Source organism: Phycodurus eques, chromosome 23 (genome assembly GCF_024500275.1).
Source record: "Phycodurus eques isolate BA_2022a chromosome 23, UOR_Pequ_1.1, whole genome shotgun sequence".
NCBI classification, from domain to species: Eukaryota; Metazoa; Chordata; class Actinopteri; order Syngnathiformes; family Syngnathidae; genus Phycodurus; species Phycodurus eques.
Window position 1 is genome coordinate 2,442,958 of NC_084547.1, and position 24,716 is coordinate 2,467,673.

The 24,716-nt window shown below is 44.7% G+C and overlaps 2 protein-coding genes and 1 long non-coding RNA gene across 4 annotated transcripts in view; all 3 read right to left on the bottom strand.

The window, feature by feature from the left end:
• Positions 1-11,814, bottom strand: part of efnb3b (ephrin-B3b) — a 46,047-nt gene extending 34,233 nt beyond the window's left edge. Inside the window, exons 1-2 of one of the 2 annotated variants that reach the window (XM_061669474.1) lie at positions 11,605-11,814; positions 10,724-10,865 (exon numbers count right to left, since the gene is read on the bottom strand). In XM_061669474.1, the coding sequence (XP_061525458.1) occupies positions 10,724-10,839 (116 nt within the window). In that variant the 5' untranslated portion in view covers positions 10,840-10,865; positions 11,605-11,814. Of the gene's footprint in view, positions 1-10,723 lie in introns of both variants that reach the window. The other variant, XM_061669475.1, reaches the window with a different exon arrangement.
• Positions 11,815-14,294: 2,480 nt separating this feature from the next.
• On the bottom strand, positions 14,295-20,126 carry wrap53 (WD repeat containing, antisense to TP53). Its single transcript, XM_061669697.1, is given in 12 exon segments — positions 14,295-14,770; positions 15,201-15,338; positions 15,408-15,511; positions 15,750-15,964; positions 16,057-16,280; positions 17,488-17,576; positions 18,221-18,329; positions 18,435-18,530; positions 18,603-18,780; positions 18,861-18,978; positions 18,980-19,174; positions 20,121-20,126. Coding segments are annotated over 12 exon segments (1,707 nt in total). The 3' UTR covers positions 14,295-14,535.
• A 721-nt stretch (positions 20,127-20,847) lies between these two features.
• LOC133397992 (uncharacterized) lies at positions 20,848-24,649 on the bottom strand. The gene is made up of 2 exons (XR_009767723.1): positions 22,494-24,649; positions 20,848-22,414 (listed from the first exon to the last, which is right to left on the bottom strand). It is a non-coding gene; the product is annotated as an uncharacterized LOC133397992 (long non-coding RNA).
• Between the last annotated feature and the right edge of the window lie 67 nt (positions 24,650-24,716).

Consider the following 24,716-nt stretch of genomic DNA (forward strand, 5'->3'; position numbering starts at 1 on the left):
CATTATATGCAAAGAGAGAACTCTGTCGTGCTCAGTTGAGGAGCTCTGGCGTTAAACTGTTTTTCACCATTTCAGTCACGCCCTGTTCAGATCAGTGACTATCCGGTGCAATTGTGACATGCAGTTAGCTTGCTAGCCAAGCCTACGAGAATGCAGCTTCCCTTCGGATCGTCGACTGGTGTGGCCGCTTTCGAGTGCCTCGTTGTCAGCCGTGAGAACGTCTCGTTGTCGGCTGCGAGTGTGCGAACCACAGATATGAATAGGAAGATACAACACGGCCCTTTAAAGCCGTATTCCTCGGGCGACGCTAAGCTAGGAGGGTCAAAGTCGTCAGCGCATCCCGTGTGTGTGAACTGCAAGAAAACCAAAAGACCAAGAATGCCGGCACATTGTGCGGCGTATTGTTGCGTACAACGCCGTACGATCCCGACAACGGCACTGGGAGTAACCTTTAAATTGTAAAAATATGTTGTTTTGTTTTTTTCCCCCCAAATGTTACATATTGATAGCACACGCTTTGGCGTTGTCGAAAAAGTAAAGCTCATGAAAATGGGTTGGGAAATAAGCAAGTTAGGATGGGTCGTCGCCGCCGAGGCACGTTGGTTACCTGGGCTGCTACAGCACGCTGGCGTCGCTACTCTTCATAGCTATGGTGTGAACGTCATTATTATGCATGTACTGTTGTTTACTTCCATGTTGTCACGGCCTCCAAATGACGCTCGCGTCGTCATTTCCGTGCAATATGGGATACGGGTCACATGACATGGGACATAGCCATTCAATTGTATTCGGGCACTTGGACCAGCGGTGTAATTTCATTCATAGACACCACACAGTCGAACAGTTCAGGTGCTGCCGGCCACTCAACATGGCTGGAATAAAAAGCGCAGGTCCATCTTCAATGGCATTTGGCACTTTTAATCTCCCATGAGGCCTTGAGGTTGAGTGAGAAATGCGCCTGAGGGCCAAACGGAGGCTAATTCATTCTCAACATGGAATTATAATGTTTCCACGCATGAAGCCTCTGAATAATTTACGGCACTCAATGGCTGGACATTATTCATTCCGCGCGCACACGCGCGCGCGACGGGAAGCGTCTGGGCTGCGGTGCAGATTTAGCCGCGGCCTCGCCAGCCACTCAGCGGCGCAAAGCGGGGAAAAAGCAACCAGGTCAGGAGTCTCGATGTATTTCTACAGCAAACAATCGTTTATCGTGGGGGTTACGCTCTCGAACTCCCCCGCAATAAATGCAATCCGCGAAGTAGCAACTAAATTATGACTATATAAATTTCATACGTCTATCAATGCCAACTTGCATCGACATTTCTCCTGTCGATATTGTTACAAGTGTGTTGCCTTTGCTATTAGTCAGGCTGAGGTTGGTATTGGTGAATTTATTTCATAAAACTCTGACAGTGGCTTGTGTTTTAAACAGGTAAGGTACACAGTAAGGTTGCTTTGACTGATCTTTACAAATATATATATCTGTAATAAATGAAGCGCGATATAACAAGGGATTACTGTAAATTTTTTTTTTTTTTTTTTTTTAAACAAATTTCATATACACCGTCTTTGTGATGGACGCTTTTCTGTGAATCTCAACGTTTGCTCTCGTTTTCCCGAATGTGAGAGAACAGCAGGAGGGGGCGAAATAGGTCCACTGACATTAACAAGATTGCTTGTTAACGAAGGCGGCGAGTAAGGGGAGAATGACGAGTGCTGTAATTGGCGGGGGGAAAAGACACAATTGGATTTCCACCCCCGCCCGCTGTGCGAAAGCGCGTGCGTGTGCAGACCGACCACACGAGAGGCTAAAGGCCAGACGCACCTTTCAATCAGGTTGGTACAGCGGGCAAGGCCGGGGCACACTCTCCCCCACCTCGCAGGACAAAGACACACTGCGCAACACATTGCCGCAGCGTCAGCGGGGTCGTGACACGAACCGATTTCACACGACCACCACGCACAAAAACCCGCGACCTCGCTTTACACCGCTGGTTCTCCAACTGGCTTCCCTTGGGGGTCCGCGAGACCTAGTTTGGGAGTCCGCATCATCGGCAATAAATTACTATGTTGTATCACTGAAATAAAAGTGCAAACCTACATATGGGGGACGGTCCGTTAATAAAACAAACATAAATCAATTACTCCTCTCTAGCTTCGCTCGAGCCAATAAAAGCTCTGATATTATTGTAAAGTATCACATAAATCTGATATTGGTCCATGAATAAAGCTGTTTTTTTTCCCCCTTTGTTATGAGGTGATCCTTGGGAAAATCCCTGGATCCCAAAAGTTTGAGCACCCCTGCGTTAGACAAAGTGTCCAAAGCTCACACACAAAGTCAGATCTTCTCCAGCGCTGCCAGGAGCGCGTGTGCGCAGGCAAAACAAAAAACAAAAAAAAAACGCTTTACATTTCTTCGAGACGCGCCAACAAGACGAGCACGTGGATGTGCAAGTTTGTGTGTGTGCACGAGTGCGGGTGGAAGCAGCAGCGTAATCCCTCGCCGCGGGACGCCCTCCCTTCTTCCCGTGCCAGATGGGGGGTGAGGGCGGGGGGGTACGAGGCCAATTTCAACAGGAGAGCACGCTGCCAAGCGCAAACACGGCGTCGTGGGCTGGCATGTGATGTCACTCCCGCGTGTGCGCGTGCATAAGCATGCACATCTTGAGCTGTCGACTTTCGCCCGACCTTGATTGAGTCACACCACAAAACAAAAACGTCACAAAAAGTATATTTAAATCCTGAATTTGCTAAAAAAAATAAAATAAAACAAAAATTTGCTCATATCGTCAGAATCTGATATATATGATACGCAAGTACGTTTGTCAGGAAAACAATTTGAGCACTTTTTTTTGCCACGTCAATCACAAATCAATCACGGAGCTTCCGCCTCCGCACAAAACTGCCTTCTGCCTTCCGCCGCGAAGTTTGGATGCCGCAAAAAAAAAAAAAAAAGTCGCGCTGGCACAAAAAAACGAGCGGATCATTGTGCACAGTTTCTGACTCAATTCACACAAGCGCCCCAAACACACACACACACAGAGGCTCGGCGCAGGTTTATTCCAGCCTACGGGTCTGGAAGCAATGCTGGCGGATTAGCGGCGAGGCCCGCGGAGAGGTGGATGGCGAGAAGCGAGGTGATGGACAAAGATTAAGCGAAGAAACCCGAAAGACGGCGACGAAACAGTTAAACCCACAGTCTACAGCACAGGATGGATTATCTACCTCTCTGTGCCCCCTCTCCAATCACTCCATTGTGTCCTACTATGGAAGGAGCAGTAAAAAAATGGAAGGTGGGAGAAATCCCCCTCCCCCCCCCCCTCCACCCTTTTCTCCAAGTAAATTAATAATGTGAAGTCTCCGGATCCCTCTCAGCTTGCTTTATCCTTTTATTCCTCACTTTGACACTTTATCTCAGTATTCCCGGCTTCTATTTTTTCCCTGGGCTATATGCCGGAGTTACAGGAGTGGACGCCTGCCTGCATGTGTGCATTCAAAGAAACCACGACAGGCTTTGAAAGGGAGGACGACGAGGGGGGGGGTGGACACAAGTACCCGTGGGTGCATCTTTGGGACTCTTTCAAAACCAGACCCCCATTCCCAGCCTTTAAAAGGCGCCCGGACTGAAAGACAACATCATGACTTGTATAATGTTATAATCATTTGCAGGGTCATGCAAAAATCCATGTTCCATGTTACCGAGGAGTTCTTCTCAACGACGGACATTTATCTTTACCCGTTGAAATGAATGGAAATGCCCCTGCCCCAAGGGAGGGTAAGCGGATCAGAAAATGGATGTATGGATTTCATGCTTCAATGCCCCTTGACATTGTGCTCCTTCTGGTGTGGGTGGTTTGGCCACCAGGGGGCAGTATAACACAGAGTCATAATAAACAAAAGAAGAGTTTCACAACTAAGTCACTCAGGAAACTGCAGTAACATTCATCATTGAGCCCATCGATGGCATTTTGCATTGTGTGTTAGCATTAAGCTAGCATACTTTTGTTCTGTGGTTGGATGTGAACACACAACGTGTAATTTTCTGTTTTGTGCTTAAACTTCAACTGGGAATGGCCTCCATTTCTTTCCAGGAATTGTTCACTGTCTGCTGCCTGAAAAACAAATGGGGTCACTCGTAAATCGAGGTACCGCTGCATGTGCCCTGGCTCAATAAATCTCATAAAATGGCGTCTCAACAGGAGCTCTGACGAAAACTTCAAACCTCATCAAACCTTAATGACAACGTTAAACAGGGATTAAAGCGGCGAGATTATTCGCGGGATTGGGGCAGATTAATCCGATGCCGTCCTACGACTGGTCAAACTGGTCAGATTGAGATAAATGAGATGCAAAAAAAAAAAAAGTCAGCGTGCAACCTGGCCAACCGGTTCAAGTTCGTTCAGGTTAAACACGCACTAAACCCAACAAAGATGGCGAGATAGTCGGGAAAAGAATAACGAGCTTCTGAGAGCAGAGTTGTGGAACGGGATATTGTTTCCATGGGGGGGTAAGTAAGTATCGGTTTTACAAGCAGGAAATGGGGAGGGGGGGGGGGGGGGGTAAATGAAGCAGAGGTGGAATGAAGGGGTGAAAAGGCAATGTGGGGGCGGGAGGTCGGGGGTGGGGGCTGTCCAGTGGTTCCTAATCCCCTTACAGACAGTTTTGTAGAGTGATTGACAGCCGTGCGCGCCACGTAAGAGCACAGAACATGGCAACGGGGTAGAAGGGGGGGGGGGGGGGGACCATTACTGGAGGGATTATCACTCCCCTAGGTTTATAAACCCCCACCCCTCCCCCACTCGGCATCACCTCATCACTGCTCGATAGGGTCAAGTGGTACTGGCCGCTTTCTGTTGTTTTCACACCCAAAACTGCCTTTGTCTGCCTTGTTTTGCAAATAATGGCGGCAATAATGACAGCAGTAGAGTAGAGGCGGCGGCGGGGGAGCGAGCAGGCATGTAGGTGGAGGGGATGAGGGGCGGGGGTGGGGGGTCACAGTGTACACAAGCAGCCCACGCGGACTCGTATACAAGTCCTCACACCCACGCACGACACACGCCTGACGAGCACTCCAAACGACCACTCGGAAAAGGTCGCCGTTGTTTGATTAGAAAAACTGGGAACGAGCGACCGGGCCGCCGCAGCATCAATCATGTCTTTTATAAATAAATAAATAAATAACAATTTTAAATGAGAAAAGACTGCGGGAAAAGTTCAGGAAAGTTCCTTTCCTGTTCCCAGATAAGGCACTCTGGGATACATTCGGTGTGGAGTAACAGAAAATGAATTGGGCAAAGCGAGCCACACAGCGCTGCACATCCATCAACTCCACACCAAAGGAGGAGACCTTTGATAGCCCCGCCCACTCTGACCCTTTGTAACAGCATTCTTCAGCAGGGAAGAAAAGCAAGAAAGAAAGAAAGGAATTTTGTAAAAGTAGTCGTAGAAGAAATGAGATGGTCCCCTACACGTTTTGCAGGGCCCGACCGATATGGATACGATTGCGATATTTGGCAAAATAAAATTCCAATGAACGACGAATTTGAAATATAAGGAATAAAATACCTATTTTGGTCCGCTTAGCTTACAAAATTCAAGACTTACAGACATAACATTTGACTGTTTTACAGTACTTTGTCCTTTCCCATTTGTTTGACTTTCCAACAGAAGAAAATCGGCCGATTTTTGCAGATATTTTTTGTCATGTTTGTTTGAATGTTATTATCTGTCTTATGCTGTAATATCTTAATGTATTTAAAAAAGGGGCAAAAATCGCTTCGAAAACCGCTAATATCGGCCGATTAAATCTGCCGCTCGCTGAACATTTTTGCACATTCCGACCAATCAGAGGACACTATTGTAGGCCAGCCTGCAACGAGAATTCAAAATCCGATTGGCTAAAGAAAGCGTCCTCTGAACGTGTCAAGAGTTACTCACCAAAAAAAAAAAAAAAAGGGAGGAAAATAACATTGGCTCTTCTGTAACCGGCATATGATCTTGATTAAAAAGTCGTCGCCTTTCTCAGCTCCGCCGCATAAAAACCTCCCAAAACGTAATATCGCCTTTATGACATGAGTCCCATTTAAGTTATATTTAGTACAGGAAATGGAGCGTGAGTTTTTCCGAGGTCGCGGCGCAACAACGGTGGGTTAACGCCAAAAGCAGATGGGCCGTGCTCTTTTAAGCGCCAATTACAACTGCGCGCGCGCACACACACACACACACACACACGCACGCACACAAGCCTTTGAGGAACGCGTACAAAGCCTGCAGTACTCATGGCTGGGAGGTCAACGAGCCCACGAGCAAGTTAGCATGTCGACCTTTGCTCCTCACGAGCTAACGCTACAACGGACCGCTAACATACATGCATACGTTCAAGAAGAAAGCTAAAAATCGTCATTCCAGCCATTTCCACTATTTGATCAATTGCTCTGGCGAGGCCAAATTAAAGACACGTAAGTCAGGATGAAACGGTCCATTCCAGACCACTAGCCGAAATGATGGGTTGCCATGGCAACAACTCCTCTCCCGATTACAAGCCGGAGTACGCGGCACGTGGTTTTACCGTGCTTCCAAGCTTTTAAACTCTTCTCATTCCTCCAACTTATCATAGGAACCACAGAGCCGCCAGTTCTCTGAGGGCTTCAGGCCGAGTTGATCAAAGTGCTTGGTTCTGCCCAAAACGTTCTTCGGAAAGCTTACCGGATTTCACCGAGGTGGACCTCCTGCGGCTGAACGTGACAGGGGGTGTCAGCGATGAGGACTGGGAGGTTTTACTCTGCCGCATGTGGGCAGGAAGCAGCTCGCTGCGGTTCTGACCCGAAGACAATCAGTCACTCTGTCAGTCCGCTCCATCTGAACTGAGCAGAACTATCCGACCGCACTTCCGCTCCTTTCTATCTTTCCTCCAGCTCGCGGGTCCTCTTCTGACTCGACTGGTCTGTCTCACGTACGCCACCGTTTTGGGTTGGGGTCCGATCAAGGGGTCCAATTCCTGTCTGCCATATCAAGTAGTGGCCTGATTTACGGGTTTATCGAGATAAAAGCCATCATTGGGATGCTTTTTTTGGCCCTCACAATCATATATTCTTTATCCTCTGCGGAGAACGAGTAATATTAGTGCCCCGCTGATGATCCGGGAGAGGAGTTGAGACGTCTCAATGGACAGCACATCTGTCTGTGCGCTTTGTACTACCCCCAGGTGGCAAAGTCCAGAAGGAGCAGCACGACGAGCATTCAAACGATGCAGTGTGTGACAAAAAAAATATATACAATTTTTTAATTCTATTCAATTATTTCATGACAGTATATCACAGTTAACAGTATATCACAGTTTACCATTCACGCTCCACTTATATTGTGTTTATATTGTGTTTTTGGGGTGGGGGGGGGGGGGTCTCAGAAATCTTCACTATATTTTGAAAAATCTGCAGTTAAAAGGAATCATTATTTATTTATTGGTTTAGACAGTACACTTCCTGTCATGTACTGTAAAGGAGAGCAACAGCCGCCGATGTACTTTTTCGTCGTTTGTTGAGCGGGACAAGGGTAAAACACAAACATAATGAGCACACTCGCACAGCAACAATACAACAAACGAGACAAAGATAATGAACAGTTTTGGATTGGGGTCAGGTCAAAATATTAGGAAGAGCTCTCCGCAAGACACAATGCTGAAACCGCAAATAAACTCTCTTAATTATTCCTCAAGATATCTGGAAAGACTTTTTTTTTTTTTTTTTCTCTTTCTTTTTTAAATTATAAATTGCAGCTGCACCTAATGTCTTCGTTCACGTGTGTTTACAGTCTGGAGCTTAGTCGTGTGTGTTTAATGCAGTCCAGCGCGCGCACACATATACACACAAGAGTTTCTGAGATGTCCAATACATTCGAAATATGCTTTTGTGTCCTTTGTACTCTCACAAAAAAAAAAAAAAGTGACAAAATACTCTTCAGTCTCATTTTTATTCATTTGTAGTAGAAACACTTAGCCTAGTTAGCTTGTCTTTTATCTGGAGCCAATTAGCTGGCGATTAATGAATTATTGAGAAACTAGAAGCAGGAGGGAGGGGGATTAGAAATCTAAAGCTAGCGTCTCGACGAGGGGGGATCCTGGTGTTACAAGGCGAGTGAGGAGACCACTCTTTAAAAAATAATAATAATAAAAAAAAAATAAAAACTACCTTGTGCAGTGCCCAACGATAAAAGAGGTAAGGAGATGAGCCAGAGAACGGAGGAGTCTGGTCAAAGTAACAAAGTACAGACTGAAAATGTGCAAATACAAAAGTAAAAATGGGTTTTTACTCTTAATTATATTATACAATATTGGTAACGTCTCCCGATGAAAACATTTTTGGGGGGTTTATTTTTGTTTTTATTTCAGTCCTAGCAAGCGTTAACTTTCATGCTATCAAAACACCAGCTTTGTTAGCAAAACGATGGCTTTGCTAACGTTGTGAACGGACCTAAATAAAATAACACTAAATTAGGTAATGAGAACAATGAAAAATAGTCACCTGATTTGAGTGTTTTTTCAGATTAGACAGAGATTTCTTGAGCACCAGAATCTGTTGAATCTTAGAGCTAGCTAGCGTTGGCTCAACTGTTACGCTATCAAACCGCTAGCTTTGCTCACACTGAACTGATTAACAAAAACTTATGAATTAGCCAATGATAACTGAAGAAAAGTCACCTGACCTGATTCGACGGAGAATTTTGGAGCGCACGAATCTGTTGACTTTTTAGAGCAAGCTAGCTAGCGTTGTCTCCGCTTTTATGCGATCAAAACGCGAGCTTTCGCTAACGTTGTGAACTGACTAACAAAAAAAAATAAATTATAACTTACTTGATTGTGTTTTGTTTTTTTTTCCAGATAAGACGGAGAATTTCTGAGGGCCAGAAGCTGGCGGTATGGTTGACTTTCTTGCTCTCCATTTATGTCTTTTTTTATGTCGTGTGATTGCACGTGGAGGTTTTTATATTAAAAAAAAGAATTTTCTTTAATAAATAAAAAAATAAAACCAAAAACAAGCCTATTTAGCCATAGTAAGGAATAGAACGGTAGTAAGAGTTAAAAAAAGAGACATTGAAAATTAATTAATAATAAAATATTCCAGGTCCGCCTCAATACTATAGCCCGAACAAGCTACGGCATGGAAAGGGGAAAAGCAGAAAGCGCATGGATGTGTGTAAAAATGAAATAAAGCGAAGGACGGACTAAGCTGATTAAGTATGAATGCTAAGCTTTGTGAAGGCACACAATGGCGTACAACCGGCTTTGTACTTTGCATACATGAGCAACCCCTTTGCAGATGAGGCCGGAGTTGTGGCGTCAAAGCCCCACCTTACGCTAAACTCCATTAAGGAACAATAGCACAGAGGCACCTGGGAAGCCTGCTAGCTGTTAGCTTCAGCAGAAATGACCTTTCCCCCCCGCCCAGCGCCCCCCCAAGCCCTCCCTCGCATCCACGTCCAACCCTGTGCGCTGAATCCACCCACTGCCGACAACAACAACAAAAAAAATCTCATTAGAGGCTTCATGCCTGGCTCCCCAGTGGGAGGTGGCGGGGCTCCCATACTCCAGAACACTGTTGCATCGCGCACGGGAAGAGGGGAAGCGGGGCTGGCTGTGGCCTCCGCCACACGGACGCAATATTTCAAACAAAACAACAACAACAACAAATGTCGGCGAGAGCCTCTGAATCTGAATGGGTGACACGGTGTGGAAGGACACGACGGCCACGTTCTCAGATGCATTCATTCATTCGGATTTCATTCATTCATTGTGCGGCCGCCCCGTCGACAAATCCCCAGATCTCGCTTCTTTTCTTCCCCACCTGGCCCGTGTCGCATCTCACCGAGAGATGCTATTCTCGGGTCAAGTGATTCGAACCGCCTCCCGCGAAAAAAAGCCCTTGGTGATGTCCTTCGACTGTGCAGGTGTTGTGAGCAGCTGCCGTACATTGGTGAATCGTGACAGTCTTGAAGATTAACCAAACAGCAGGCCCCGGTATCGTGCTAAAACACCCCCCAATCTCCATCTTTATCTCCAGTCAATCATTTATTTCACAGTCCCGTCCAGCCGTCCAGTCTGGTAAGAAACTACAGCCTTGTTATAATCCTCAATAATCAACATACAGCGTTGAATGCGACATCATTTATTTATTATTATTATTTTTTTTTTTTAAATACTTCTGCTGCTGACTTGTTGCATTTAAAAGGAATTTCAACTTTTCCTCTTGCAGTCAAATACAGCCAGAGTCCATTTCTGACCCTTAAGGCTTCTGTCCATGCATGACTTGGAAAGGATAAACATGAAATGTAGACTCAGTGACATGGCACATAAGGACTTTTGATTCTATTTCTGTCACCACGGGTTTCAAACTCAAAGCCCGGGGGCCAGATCTGGCCCATTAATGCAAATTCAGTGTGTCCACCATGTTTTTGGATACAAAACTGTCCCAAACTGTCTTTCTTGTCAACATCACTGTGATATTACAAGCATTTACTGTTATCAATTTTTTTATTTTATTTTTTTTAAACAAATTGAACAATCGCTGAACAGACTTTTCCTTGACAATATGCAATATACACAGAAACCATGACTTAAAAAAAATTAATACACAAAATAAAAGTGAGCTTGAAACCTCTGATCTCCTGTAATGTACCACATGGACCCAAATAGTAAACAAAAATACATCCTAGTCTGTATTCTTACCTCTCGTTGAGAGAATTCCAGTAGATGGGCTCCATATTGCTGGCCGTGGTTCCCAGTAAATCCAGTACGAACACCAGCACGACACACAATCCATTCACACTCCACGGACTCGCCATCTCCAAGTTCGGAACCACGAGTGGCGCTACCAAAAGATAATTAAAAAAAAAAAAAAAAAAAATAAAATGATTAAAACAATTTTTTTTTTTTTTTTTTTAAAGTTCCAAAACTGGAGGTGATGTCCTGGTGAGTCAGAACCTCATGGATAAAGAATGGGGGAGGAAGGGGTTAAAAATAAAAATAACTTTATGGGTTATTTCTGCAGCAATTCCATGACTTCCACACTAAAGTGCCATTAGTTCTCCTTAAGCACAATTTAAATAAAAATGGCGGTCCAGGACACAAAATAGAAGCTCCAGCGAATCCAATGTTGTCAAATGAATGTCGTCTTGTGCCTCAATTGTCTCGTTTCCGAACAACGCTCCCTTGTTGCGTGTGCACCCTCTCCCATTACCTTGCTCCTGCACACCCTGCGACCAAAATATACATATACTGTCTTTGTTTGTTTTGGGTTTTTTTTTTTTTTACAAAAAAAAATAAACATAAAAAAATGCAAGGAGATTTAATTCCACATCTCCACGCTCATGAAGGCATATTTGTCAAGTCTAGTCGGCGCACATCACAATCTCCGGCTTGTAAATCCACAAATGCTCAATTTAGATCTGATTTCGCTGGTAATTCAACGGGGTGGTGGTGGTGGGTGGGGGGGGGGGGGGTGATGAGGTGAGAGAAGAATCCAAATTTGGTAGGTGGATGAGTCTATTACAAGAGGTTTTTTTTTTTTTTTTTTTTTTAAATTAAAATACAAAAAATAGCATCCACACCTTGCACGGGAAAAATAAAAAATAAAAACTTGTGAAGTGCTTTAACAGAAAAAATAAAGACGAAAACGCGAGCCTGGGTCCAACGTGTGCGCGCGCGCGCCCGCGTGTGTGTGTGATCCGGTCCGTCTGCCTGGCACAACACTACGACGTCACAATCCCGACACCGGTCCGACCTGCACGGAGGCTCGCCGCGTACTGGCAGAACCACCAAGACCAGGGGCCGGAACACCAGAACCAAGCAGGGGAAAGTGGGGGGGGGCGGGAGTGGAGACGCACTGCATGGGAGCAATATACCCCCGTTCGGAGACTGGCAGGCACGACGCAACGACACAGCACAATAGCTTTAAAAAAAAATCACCCGAGAAGCAGTTCTCCTCGATGGAAGAGCGAGTGCGCCCCTCCACCACAAAGCCTAAAAACACACCCCCAACGCTTTTTAGTTTTCGAGAGAGAGACAGAGAGAGAGAGAAAAAAGTGACTAAAAATAAAACGTGAGATGAACTCATTCGTGCATGTCGTTGTACGAGATATGCAAACGTGCTTAAAAGAAAACAAACACACAAAAAAAGTGGAGGATGACGCGCACATGTAAGAAAACAACACACGTGTTGATTTCGGGTGGGGGCGGCGGGGGGGGGGGTGCGAGGTCGTGGACTCACCGGGATGAACCCGCTCCGGGTCACGTGACGATAGCTCGCAAATCGAGGGATTCGACTGCCCTCATGTGGACGAAGTGAGTTCTGCCGCACCTGGAGGCCCTCAAAAGATTGACGTTTGGATGGCTGGATGGAGCAATAGAAATGAATCAACTTCGTCAGCTATTTTAATAAATAAATAATCACAAACCGCGTTAACCCCCTTTTAGCACCGCGACCTTCAGCTCTCCTTCATCACGTCATCCGCTCCCTGCATGGAGACCGTGACTGCCTTGTACCTTGTGCACAAAATGCACACAGGGGGAAGAAAGAAGAAGAAAAAAAATAAGTGTTTGGTTTTTTTTTGTTGTTGTTTTTTTGTTGAATGGGAAATGCCTCCTGCTGGCTCTCATCTATGGCAAGGTGGGTGCAGCAACACAAGAGCTCAAACGGGTGGGGAAAAACACACTGTGATGGGAATGGTACTCGCACTGAGATTGCTACACAAACGTGCATGTGTGTGTGTGTGTGTGTGTGGGTCAGCACACAGCATCCTCACCCGCCTCGCAGCTGATAGATCTCAGCTGCACGTCTTTATCCTTCAGCATCAGTCCGTTCCTGTCTGTGTGTGTGTGTGTGTGTGTGCGCTTTATCTCGCACTCACGCACTGCATACCAGCAACTACAGCAAAAGATGCCACAAAAGCTGTGACATCCGTGAGGAACAAATATATTTGGGAAAAGTTTGCGGTCTATGATTGCGGTTTCAGAATGAACAAAAACAAAAATCAGGACGACTTGGACGTTTTCCTTCGCTCCCTTTCGCTCGAACGTTGTTAGGCGTACCTAATTTTGTGGCCGGCGAGCGTACCAGCGATTTCTCCCTTGATTCCACTTCCCATCGTTTTTCTTGTCCTCCCTGTCGGCTTTGTACCTACTATCCTCCCCTGAGGCGGCGACGGTTGCCAGGCAACAGCCGCCGCAGAGCGGCTTCAGAAAACCTCAACTATCACGTGTCGGGCAAAAGGTGAACGCATCGAGTGGTTGTTTCACATTTCCGAGGCAAAGGTCGACAGACGCCATTTGGACGCGGAGGACACGGAGCTCATCAAAGTGAAGCTCTTTAATTGCTTTCAGGCTCCGGCGAGACCAGCCGCCTGCCGATATTTTGGGCCAAACATCGCGAATAAGAAGACCCAAACTTGCTCGAAAATTGTTCAAACCATCCCGTCGTCGAGCTGAAGTTCTGCTACGGGGGCAAGGCCGCTTCCTTCACCTGAAGTTCCAAACGCAAGCGAGAGGGCGCTCGTGACGTTGATTTCAGTCGACACCAGAGGGCGATGTTGCCCGACATGGCGGCCCCCTGAGATGGGTAAAAATGGATAAATGTATGCGTTTAATTCTTCTTCCACAAACGCATCATGAATCAGAATACCATCTTGAGGCTAGTGGGGGCACATCCCGCTAAAAAAAAAATAAAAATTTGGCATTTCCTTCCCCTTTGTCATCATTTGACGAGAATGAAATTGCATATCACGGAGAAAAAGATTGTATTTTCAAGATTAACACCATGTTAAAAGAATGATGTCAGACATTTGATATATACTTAAAAAAAAAAAAAAAAAGTTAGATTTTAGATTAACAATGTTACGAGAACTAAATCAGATTTAAGAAGCACCTTTTCAAGGTTAAAGTCATTCTTTAGCGAGAATTAAGTTGGATACATTTGCACGTTGAAAAAGTATATTTTCAATATTAAACATTTTGGAGGAAAAGAGTTGGAATATTACGAGAATAAAGTCCAAATATTTATCGCGATCAAGTGTTGTATAAACTCGAGATTGGTCGCAATTTTACGACAAAAGTCACATATTTTAGTTCAATAAATAGAAAAAAAGTTCTCCACAAAAACACCCAAATTTGAATGCTCAAACATGAGGCAGGAGGGTAAAATCGTTTGCCTCACAGTTGGCTAAAAATGTCCTTACTTTAAAGGAGTTATAGCGCCCCGTTGCTTTGGAATGTTCTCGACAGCCTGTGAAGCAGAATTTGAAAGTGGATTGAATTTTTTTTTTTATTGAAAGTGTGTTGCGTGTGTGAACATGATCACAAGGTTAAAAAAAAAAAAAAAAAAACATTATCAGATGCTGACTTTTGGCACGACATACAAAGGAAAGGATGCCGTGCTTTTTATAAAAATAGAACACTTCTGGCGCGTTTGTCCTCATTTCCATCCTTGCTGAAGAAAAGGAACCCGTCTGTGATTTTGCGAGTGTACCCCTTGTGAAATTTCTCGTTCAGCTCTGCATGTTTGAAACCTCGTCACACCGCTCGTCGGCGGGGGGTCCGCACGGTCCGCCCCACCACAGGCTCAGCCCGTTGTCGACGCGGTTGGCCCCGGAAGACGTCGCGGCCTCGTCGCCTCCCTCGGCGTCGGAAGAGGAGGACGACGAGTCTCCCTCGCCGTCGCCGGGCCACAGGAACTGCCGCTGCCCGCTGGACGTGGCCACGAGCGGCATGAAGGGATGGATGCTGGACCGGGGGGGGGGGGCAAGCAAATCCAAGTAGATTGACGTAAACAATTATAAATAACACCGTTTAAAAATGAGAATGATGTATTTTTATGAAACTACGTATAGTTAAATAATCAAAATAAACGAGGGCAGCAAAGGGCAGGGTGGGCAACACCGTAAACAACTGGTTTGTCGAATTTAAAAAAAAATACAATTATTGCAAACAAACAATTGAAATCAGAATGAAATAATGTTGTAATGCAAATATTTAAAAAACAGAAACTTTTATTTTTTTAAAGCACAGTTGCCGAGGGGTTAGCGAGCGCCTCACAGTTCTGAGTTTCAATTGTCTATCTTTGCGAGAATAAAGTTGCATATTTTCAAGATTAAAGTCAAAATTTTATGGAGATAAAAGCTGCATATTTTTGAGGGAAAAAAATGCACAATACCTGATGCCGTTGGTGCAGTCCCAGTGGGCCTGGAAACTGAGTTGAGGCTGCAGTACCTCCTCGCCACCTGCAGGGCCTTGGCAGTCCCACACTGACACCACCCCCTCCGTGCCCCCACTCAGCAGGTACCTGCCCGACCTGGCGGCGCAGAAATACAATGGAGCTCGCGGGCGGAGCGCGACGGCGGGCGGCCAGATGAAAACTTACGGGTCGAGGTCGAAATAGATGCGCTGATTGGTCGCCACGTTCCTCTTGAGGGAGAACACGACCTGACCGGGCTCTCGAATGTCCCAGCACAGGATCTCTGGATCCTGCACGAAAAATATGACGAGTGCGTGTGGGCGGGCGTCTTTTTCCCAGCGCGCCATCGCAACACCTTTTAATCGTTAATCTACGCCAGGACACACACTCGCTCATTGTTGACTTGAAATGCCATCATTTTTGTTTTTCTGTAAGTCTGTGCCCCTAATACGCCGTCGTAGTGACAATTTCATGGTATTATTTTTTCTAGGGCTGGATTTTGCCTTGATTTGAGTGTCTGCAACGTACCTTCCGCCCGCCCGTGTACAGGTAGTAGCCGTCGGGAGAGAAGAGCAGGTGGGTGAGGCCGCCGCGGTGGCGGGCGGGCAGCAGCGCCAGCGGGGTGCCGTCCCGGCACGAGTAAAGGCCGGCGCAACGCGAGTACGAGCCGCAGGCGTACAGCGACTGGCACGGGCTGAAGCCCAAGCAGGAGATGATGCCGCTCTGGCCGCTCTGCTTCTTCGCTGCGGGACGGAAAGCACAAACGCTTTCAAGAGGGACATTCTCTCACAAACACATTCACGCTCCGCGTATGTGTGTGGGAGCGACGACCGACCCGTGGTGGGCCGCTCCTCGCAGTCTCTGCCGGGCCGCTCCGTGTGGAAGACCCTGACGGTTTTGTCAAAGCCGCAGTAGAGCTGCGAGCCGTCGGGGGAGAAGCAGAGCGAGTGGGCGGCCGTCAGCTCGTCCAGGTGGTTGTAAGGCCGGAAGCTGGCCCGCACCTCGCCGTAGAAGGCGTCCCACACGTGGATCGGGTTGTCGCGGCTACTGCTCGCAAAACTGTGGACGACACACAGCTTTGACTTAAAATCATATTCCAGAAGGTCAAACTACAGACAGCCACACATTCACTGCCATTGACGGGTTTAAAAGTCAAATATCCATGTTAACTGGGAAGGCTGGCAGTGAATGAGTTACTGAAAAGAAATTGATGTGTCATAGCCATCGCTAGAGCTGAGCGGAGGAGTGGGGGAAGAAAACAATCATGTATTCATCACATCCACCTCAACGTAATCACGCAAAGCTCCAAACATCACTGCTGCTTAATTAGAGCAACGCAAATTAGCCGCGACAGCGCCGCTTTATCCCAGAGGCGGGAAGTGGCCAATTATAATCGCTGCGCTGCTGCTCGCCTGGAGCAATGCTCCGAATCTTCAGCCATGACGGGGAACCAGGATCCAGGGGTTGAGGCATCGGAAACGTCTTCTAGAAAAGGGAGAAGAAGAGTTTTCTCTCTTTGAGTCCTTGCCGTAAATCGTGAAAATCTGTAAGTGACAACCACCCGATAAGGTTTGTAATTACCTAAAGACGCCACAAGATGGCTGCATAGCACTTTTCTCTATTAGAAAAGGCTACAATGTGGCAAAATGAAGCGCCTCCCCTCACCTGAACATCCTTCCCAGGCCCCAAGAGCCCCACCAAAACAGAATACGGTGTTCCCAAAAACAATCTACGAACGGGCGAATTGCGAACCTAGAATATCCAAAGGTTCCTTGTACATCGACGTGAGACGTCACAGAACTGTGATGAGGAGAGGAAATATTTTCAACCATCAGCAGGAGCGTCTTTGACCCACAGGACCGCTCTGATCAAGACGACCTTCCATCAAAACCGATTTGTGCGCAGACCCTGAACCCTAAACCGTGTCTCTTATACAACCCAGCCAAAAGTGGCCTTGGAAGAATGTGTATGCGTGTATACAAAGATAAATTATCCAGAGCTCATTGCCACACTCTCACTCCGCCACTCAGATGATTGATAATCTCCAAAGGACATGTCAGGAAAGGGCAAGACGCTCAAGGTTCTGTCAGTACTCAGAAGGAGCACCAGTAGCGTACCGAAAAAACAGTTAGCGGGGTTCGTATATGGGCGGACAAAAACCTAAGCTGCTGCTTTCGCCCTCTGATAAGAGCGCTAACAGCGTCCCTCCGCACAAAAAGCACACAAACACGCCGTCTGCGATGAAATCAGACGAGCACGCACTCACAAGCACGAGTGGGGTTCCAGCGAGTTCATTTTGGGGTACCAGCAGTAGTCATAGATGGTGTCTCCTTCAGCCATCCTGAGTACCGGACTCTGGCAAATAGAGGGAAGGCGGTCAATGAGCAGGTCAGTTCATACTTAAATGTCTCAAACAATTCTGCCGATATAAAGATAATAATGTTCATCAAATACACATCACAAATCAGGTAGAATTCATAAAGCGCAGGGTTCCTTGAAGTTGCAAGACCAACATAGACCTGATGGGGGCACCAAAGGACTTCTAATAGACAGTTACAGAGAGCATTTTTCCGATGGGTTCTAAAATTTCAGCTAACACCTCGAAAAAAAAAAACACCATCATGACCAACATTAACAGTATACCCAAGTGTTCATCAAAAACGAGACAGATGTTTTATTCCTAAAAAGTAAATTTCATATTGTAAGCCACTGTTACATTATCCAGATTACACATTAACACTGCAATCAGATATAGGAACACAACAAAACTGTCCCGAAATACTTATCAAATTATAATTCCGCCGTGCATGCAATTTAAATTGAGAACGTACCTAAATAAATGTGTAAAAACAAACAGCTCTTAATAGCACTGAATTTAAAAGTCAAACAAAACGTAAATGTACGGAGCTAGTGATTCTTTGGCACACCACCAGAGGGAGCCCACGTAGCGCTTGGCCACACTGAAAAGCGCTGTTCGAACGAACCGATGTCACGCTCACCATCTCAGGCAGCACGTCCCAGTTGGAGGTGTAAATCTCCGGAGGGAGGTTGTAGACGCGGAGCACGTTGTCCGCACTGTTGCTCAGGATACACGAACCATCCGGAGCCCTGAAAACAGGCGGAAAAGTTGCTCTGATTTCGGGAGCTGTTGCATTTAAAACACACACACACACACACACACGCACACTTGCGCTTGGGTATGTTTTTACTTACCATTTGCAACCTTTGAGGTAATTCTCTGAGAAATTGGCATATTCGCTCCAGGCACTAGTCAGGACCTGGGGGGTCTGGGAAAAGTCTAACGCAAGGCTGCAGGCGAGGGGGGAAAGAGAGTTAAGAGTCATGTTAATACAATTCCATATAAAAGTAAACTCAACTTACTGCCGTCCTTCATTCGGACTGTCTGCAGACTCATGAAGCTTCTCCTCTTCTGTTTGCATCTCTCCATCAGGGCCGCCATCAGCATTCTGCTGGCAGTGCTGCTCCTCCTCAGTGCCCCCACCCATTGTGGTCTCCACGTCATCACCAGAGTCTTTGGCATCCGGGGGGGCTCCTGTTCCTATGAGCGGAAAATAAGATTTTCCAAAGATGCTACAAAAGCATGCCAAGTGTCAAAGAGTGAGGCAAAAGATACGCTACTTTGTTGTTCCTGCTCCACGTCTGCTTGTGCTGGGGCATCTCGATGCAGGTCAGGTGGGTGGAGGTCCCCACACGGCCCCTGAGCCTCCTCACCCAGCCGGGGACGTTTGGCAGGAGCCGAGGGCTCCTTCATCCCGATCCCCCTGGACCTCGGACACCTGTTGAGAGGGCTCACGGGCCGACGCGGTGTCCTGCCCCTCCATCACTGCGCTTTCGGCGCTCGTACCCGGGTCAGCCGTGCCTTTGCTGCTCCCTGGCGGTGGGCTGTCAACGACGCGTAGCTGTGGTCGGCCTTCTTCGTGCAGTGTGGCTTGCTACATATGCTGGCGGGCGAGGACATCACAGCGCACGTGGGTCTGCGAACGAGGAGAACAGACACTAATGGCTCCCTAATGCACAAACAATGACAATTCCCTGGAACAAGACCTCAGCAGTGTTGGGAATGACTCCATATCCACTAAATAGTGCCCTATCTAGTCTTCTTTTTTGTGTCTTATATATCAAACTTACTAGCTTCGTAACTACACTACTCTAAAAAAGGGGGGGAAAGTTTCTAAAAAGATTTAAAACCCGTACACAACTTCTTAGAGCTTGTTTAGCCTAATTCGGAAGTCAAATTTTATCGTTATAAAGCGATACTGAACTTTTATGCGTGTGGCACCAATAATAAACTTGCGACTTCGGCAAGAGACTAATTCCTGAGCTGTGATCCAAAAATATCTTCAAATACAAGTAGCGTAACACATCACAAGGCAAATGTACACAAAGCATTTTGTTTGTATTAATTCAGTAAAATCACAGACGGGTCGTAAAGTAACACCCTACTTTTACGCCTTCACATTTACTTTAACTTTTGGGGGAAATTTTACTTTTCAGAGTAGTTTAAATGCAATGTACTTCTAATTCATACTCAAGTATTTTTATTAGGAAGAAATGCTTACTCTTACTCTGATACTTTGAGCTACATTGCACTTGCTACTCTTGATTGCATCGCAGTAATGTAGACTCTCATAAAGTTTAGGTAAAAAAAATAAATAAATAAAAAATCATGTGTGACACAACCCACCAAGAGTTTGACTGTTTCAAACTGTTTCACTATCAAGGAGCTAAAACACATCCATTTCACGTGTAAACAGAACATTTAAGAATTTGTTGTTGCTAGATTTGTCTTGATTTGTGCTATTTTCTAAAGATTAAGTGCACCTAATTAGTTAGTGATAATTTTTGGGCAATATTTGAAATTGTACGTTTCCATTTTACGTTCATGCTGCTGTTTTTTGTTGTTGTTTAAATGAGTTACCAGTTGCTTAGTACTCGAGTTCATTTTCAGTGAGTGTTTATTTACTCAAGTAACTTTTTGGACTACATTTTACTTTCACTTGAGTCTTTTCTTACTCGAGTACAATTGTTGGCTACTCTCATAATAAACCAGCACTTTCTATTTATGCGACAGCAATGACGTATTAACAGCGCGCCGATTGCGATCCGTGTCGAAAACTGTTTGCACTACACACACTAATGTAAAAAAACACTCATATTGTTATCAGGGCTCCCAAACCCCACCTGTTGCCATGCAAATCCCAGTCAGTTTTGTTTTGATACATAACAGCTTACATTTTACATTATGTACAATAACAAGTGGACGTCACGTTAGCATTAGTATGCTAACACTCTACTTGCCCGCCTCGAGTCTGTGTCCCCGTTAATTTCCTAAAATGCGGACTGAATTCCTCTTCTTGGTTGAGGCAGCAGGAGTGTAGTGAAGCTTGTGTTGCGGGCATTTACTCAATAGGTAGACGTAGATATTATATTTCGGGTGTTTTCCTTCGTAACTTGAATCTGCAAACAATGGCGGGCAGCCATGTGTTCAGCAGGTCCCGCGAGACAAAGCTGGTGCGCGTGATTTCCAGAGCAAGTGATTTATTTATTTATTTATCCATTTAATGATGCATTTATTTTTTTGCTCGAGCAAGTGAATTGCACCAAGTCAGTCTCTAACTGCTAGTATTTATTTTGTTCTTCAAACAAAACAATCCAAACTATTTACACATCTTTCAGTTGCTCCTTTTCCACCAAAAATAAAGGTTCTGTAACAACTTTCAAAGACTTGAACAAAAGGAGCTGAGCTGATTGGGTTATAAAACATGTGAGGGACAATGTTTGAAAGCCAAATAGAACCTTTCGATCGGATATGCAACCTTCTTACACTTAAATGTTATCGTTTATCTAGTCGTAAAAATCGGCAGTGCAGCAAATCGAACTGCAACAATGTAAGACCAACGCTGTGCTTTATATTAAATAAAAACAAACGTTTTTACCTGATCGACTGTAGTGCTTAAAGTTTGGATTTCAAACCTTTTAGCTCAGTCAAAACCGACAAGTATCCGATGTCGTGCAAGTTACCAATCTACAATGCTGTTAATTCAAAGTAGACCTGAAATCACTGGAAATTGAAGCGTAAATCTTTGACATCTGATTCTCTAGCATTTGTTGTCCATTTGGTGTCACCTGAGGTCAAATTTGGGCACCAAAACACGGCGGTGTCATATGCACTTTGCCCCAAGTCATGCATCAAATACAGGAGACAAAAAGTCAGCATCTCAGAGTAATAAAAGGACACGTTTAAATTCTAATCCCCCCCCCCAAAAAGCTCAATTTGAGGATGATGTGGTTCAATTTGGCTGAAACATTTACATTGCTTATTGATATTTGGTCACACGGCAACAAATCTGATTCATCTTCCACTCTTTCAGCTCAGCTCCAAACAGTACAGACTTCAACCCTTTAATTCAGTCTGCACCAAATGCGCGTCTAAACAACACTAACTCTTCACTGAAAGAAAAACAAAATAGGGTGAACCCCCCCCCCCCAAAAAAAGGAAAAAAGCCAAACACCATCCCAAAAAGTATATACATACATGAGTCAAGAAAAGCTTGTTGCTCTGTTCTTGATAACCAGAAAGCCTGGTACAAAAGCGTTGTGCAATTTGTCCAACTCGAATTCAGGAACATTGTCAGTGAAAGCCATTCGGAACACGACTGTACAGTTGCTGTTTTTTTTTTTTTTAAGGCATGTTGAACTGGGGAATTAAAGCAAAAGTCAGGAGGGGAGGAAAAAAAAAATCAAAACATACAAATGTACATTATTTACAAAGCCCCACTTTAACTGGTGTGTGTGAGTGTGTGTCCACCTCCTTTGGACTGTAGAATCTATGTGACATGGAGCAAAGTGTTGACGTGTAGAGTCTTTGTTTTTCTTTTTTTTTTTTGTACAAGTCTTCAGTCCGCCCAAATCCACGGCTGCAGAGCTTCGTGCTGGCTTCTCACCTACTGGAAGCCAAACCGGCTTTTGTCCTCGCCATCCAAACAGGACCTGCTGGTAGTAGGTTCATTCGGAGCAGCCTGTCCGAGGTGGGTCGATGATGGTCATGGGTCACAGATGGGATTCCGCAGTCCTCAGTTCTGCTTGGTCTGTCCGGGAAGCCGCACCCAAGGTTTTTGAGTTCGCTGGGTCGGCTTCATCTGGTTGACAAGAAAGAGCACAGAGGCAAACTCCTGCGGGAAGAGAGGAACAGGAGATGAGTATATACGGCGCAAACGTGCGAGCAAGGTGATCCAGCACATCATATCTTACCAGTGCCAAATGTTCAGACTTTGGGAGCTGCAACGGTTTTTTCTTTTCCATTCCACTTGCTTGACTCCAGGGTTTTTATAATATTAAAAAAAAAAAAAAAAAAAAAGGCCCAAAACGTTTTTTTTTTGTTTTTTTTCCTCCAAAAAACATTCACTCCGACATAAATGGCGTGTCATGAGTTTTCCTTCATCTTTTCCAAAGCCATAATCATAGTCTACTCTGAAAGGTGATAGAAAAATATTGTTATGTACAGGAGGCTCCAGTCTTTCAGTTCAGTTTGGGAATTTCTTTTCAGTGATGCCACCATCCTCCCATTGTGCTCCCGTCTCCCAAAAAAAAAATGGTACCTCACAGCTTGAAGTGAACAAAAGTGCATAGGTGAGTTGGTTAGGGCAGGGTGAGTGCTGGCGAGGACTGAGCCCGGGACTCGTATCGCCTCTTACTTCCTTCTCCGACTGGCATCGCCCTGCACTCCATTCCACAAAAAAAAAAAAAATATATATATATATATATATATATATATATATATATGAAAACAATGGAGGCCAATCCTTGGCACCGCAGTCCCAAAAAGCTCCAGGTAGGCAGCAATATTGTCCATTTTTCCTCAAGAACAGCACTCAATGTCCATAATGGCAGAAGCACACTTGCAAACCCCGCCCATTTTACATGGGAATCCAAAAAAAAAAAAAAAAAAAAAATAAAGACATGGTAAATTGTGGTTTTGTTTTTTTTTGTTTTTTGTTTTTTTAAAAATGCACCCACTGATATCCATGTGGTTTGTAAACCAAAGCTCCAGTATGGAATAGAAATCGTCCTCTTTTAATTCTTAGTCACCATTTGTACGATCAGGATTGTAGAGGCAGCGTGTTCAACTGTATCTATCCACAGTTTGTTTTTTTTTCCTCCACTGTGTAATAAAAAAAAAAAAACAAAAAAACTGAAGCTTCCTTGTATTTTGTTTCCACTTTTGAAATCTTCTGAGGAAAAAAAATAAAAAATCAGCACGGGTTTGTTGTCATTTTTTGGAATACATTCAATATTTTCTTAAGAAAGAAATACACTTCACATGGCGAGAATGAAACACAAAAAAATGTATCACAACGTAAGAAAAAAAAACAAAAACAAACAGAAATAGCAGCCCCAAGTGCTCATTATCTTAGTCCAAATACTTTTTAAACTTTGTATATAATGTATATATTCGTATATATTTCTCATAAAAATAAAAAAAAAACTCGTCATTCTGAAATTGCAACAACGAACAAGTAACATAATGCTAACTTACATGCACCGTTAAGATGCTGTAATCTTGTTTTTTGTTAGTTTTTTTTCCTCATGAGTCAAAACCTCGACACCTTTCATTCACAAGTTCGAGAGCTGACAAAAAGGCAACGTGATCGCACCCCGCTAACCGTCCGATGGATCACCCCTTGACCGAACTACAAACATCAACGATACATTTATATATACTTGTATATATTTTTTAAAAAACATACGCTTGACATACACTGTGCTGAGCACTGACACACGTCACACTCACTCTGAAAAAGAGCTAATGTCTCAATGGCCACGCACCCAATCCAAGTTCTTAGGCACAAATGTGCATTCATACACACAAACACACAAAAGCACAGTTTTCAAAATGAGTACCTGTAGTCTGGACTCATTTCTTCTTTCAACAGCAAAATGAACAATCACACACAAGCCCGCAATCGTCGTCGCCTCAATTCCCCGATCATTCAAACACAACCGAGGGAGTTTATCACCCAAGTGGGGGATAAAGAGCTGCTAAGAGAAAGGATGTGTTGTGCAATTGCCCTCTCTCTTACTCAACGCGCGCACACACGCACACGAGTCCAAAATAAACCTAACAACAGAACAACTCAAGAATGGCCACTTTTGTCTCACACATCTTGGTAAGCAACTTAAAAAGAAAAAGAAAAAAGAAAAAACAACAACAAACAAACAAACAAAAAAACCTGTGCACACTGGTATATTACTGACAAGAATCAACCAATCACACATTAGTCTTTCACACACATTCACAAAAATATCCATTTCTATGACTACCCCCCCCCTTTTTTTTTTTTCTTTTTTTCTAGGCAAGTGCAAATCTTCAAGTTTTTATATTCCGTTTTTCAATAGCTTTACTTTTTTTATACAAATGTAAAAAAAAAAAAAAAAAAAAAAAAAAAAAAAAGCGAAACAAATATCAACAGTGTT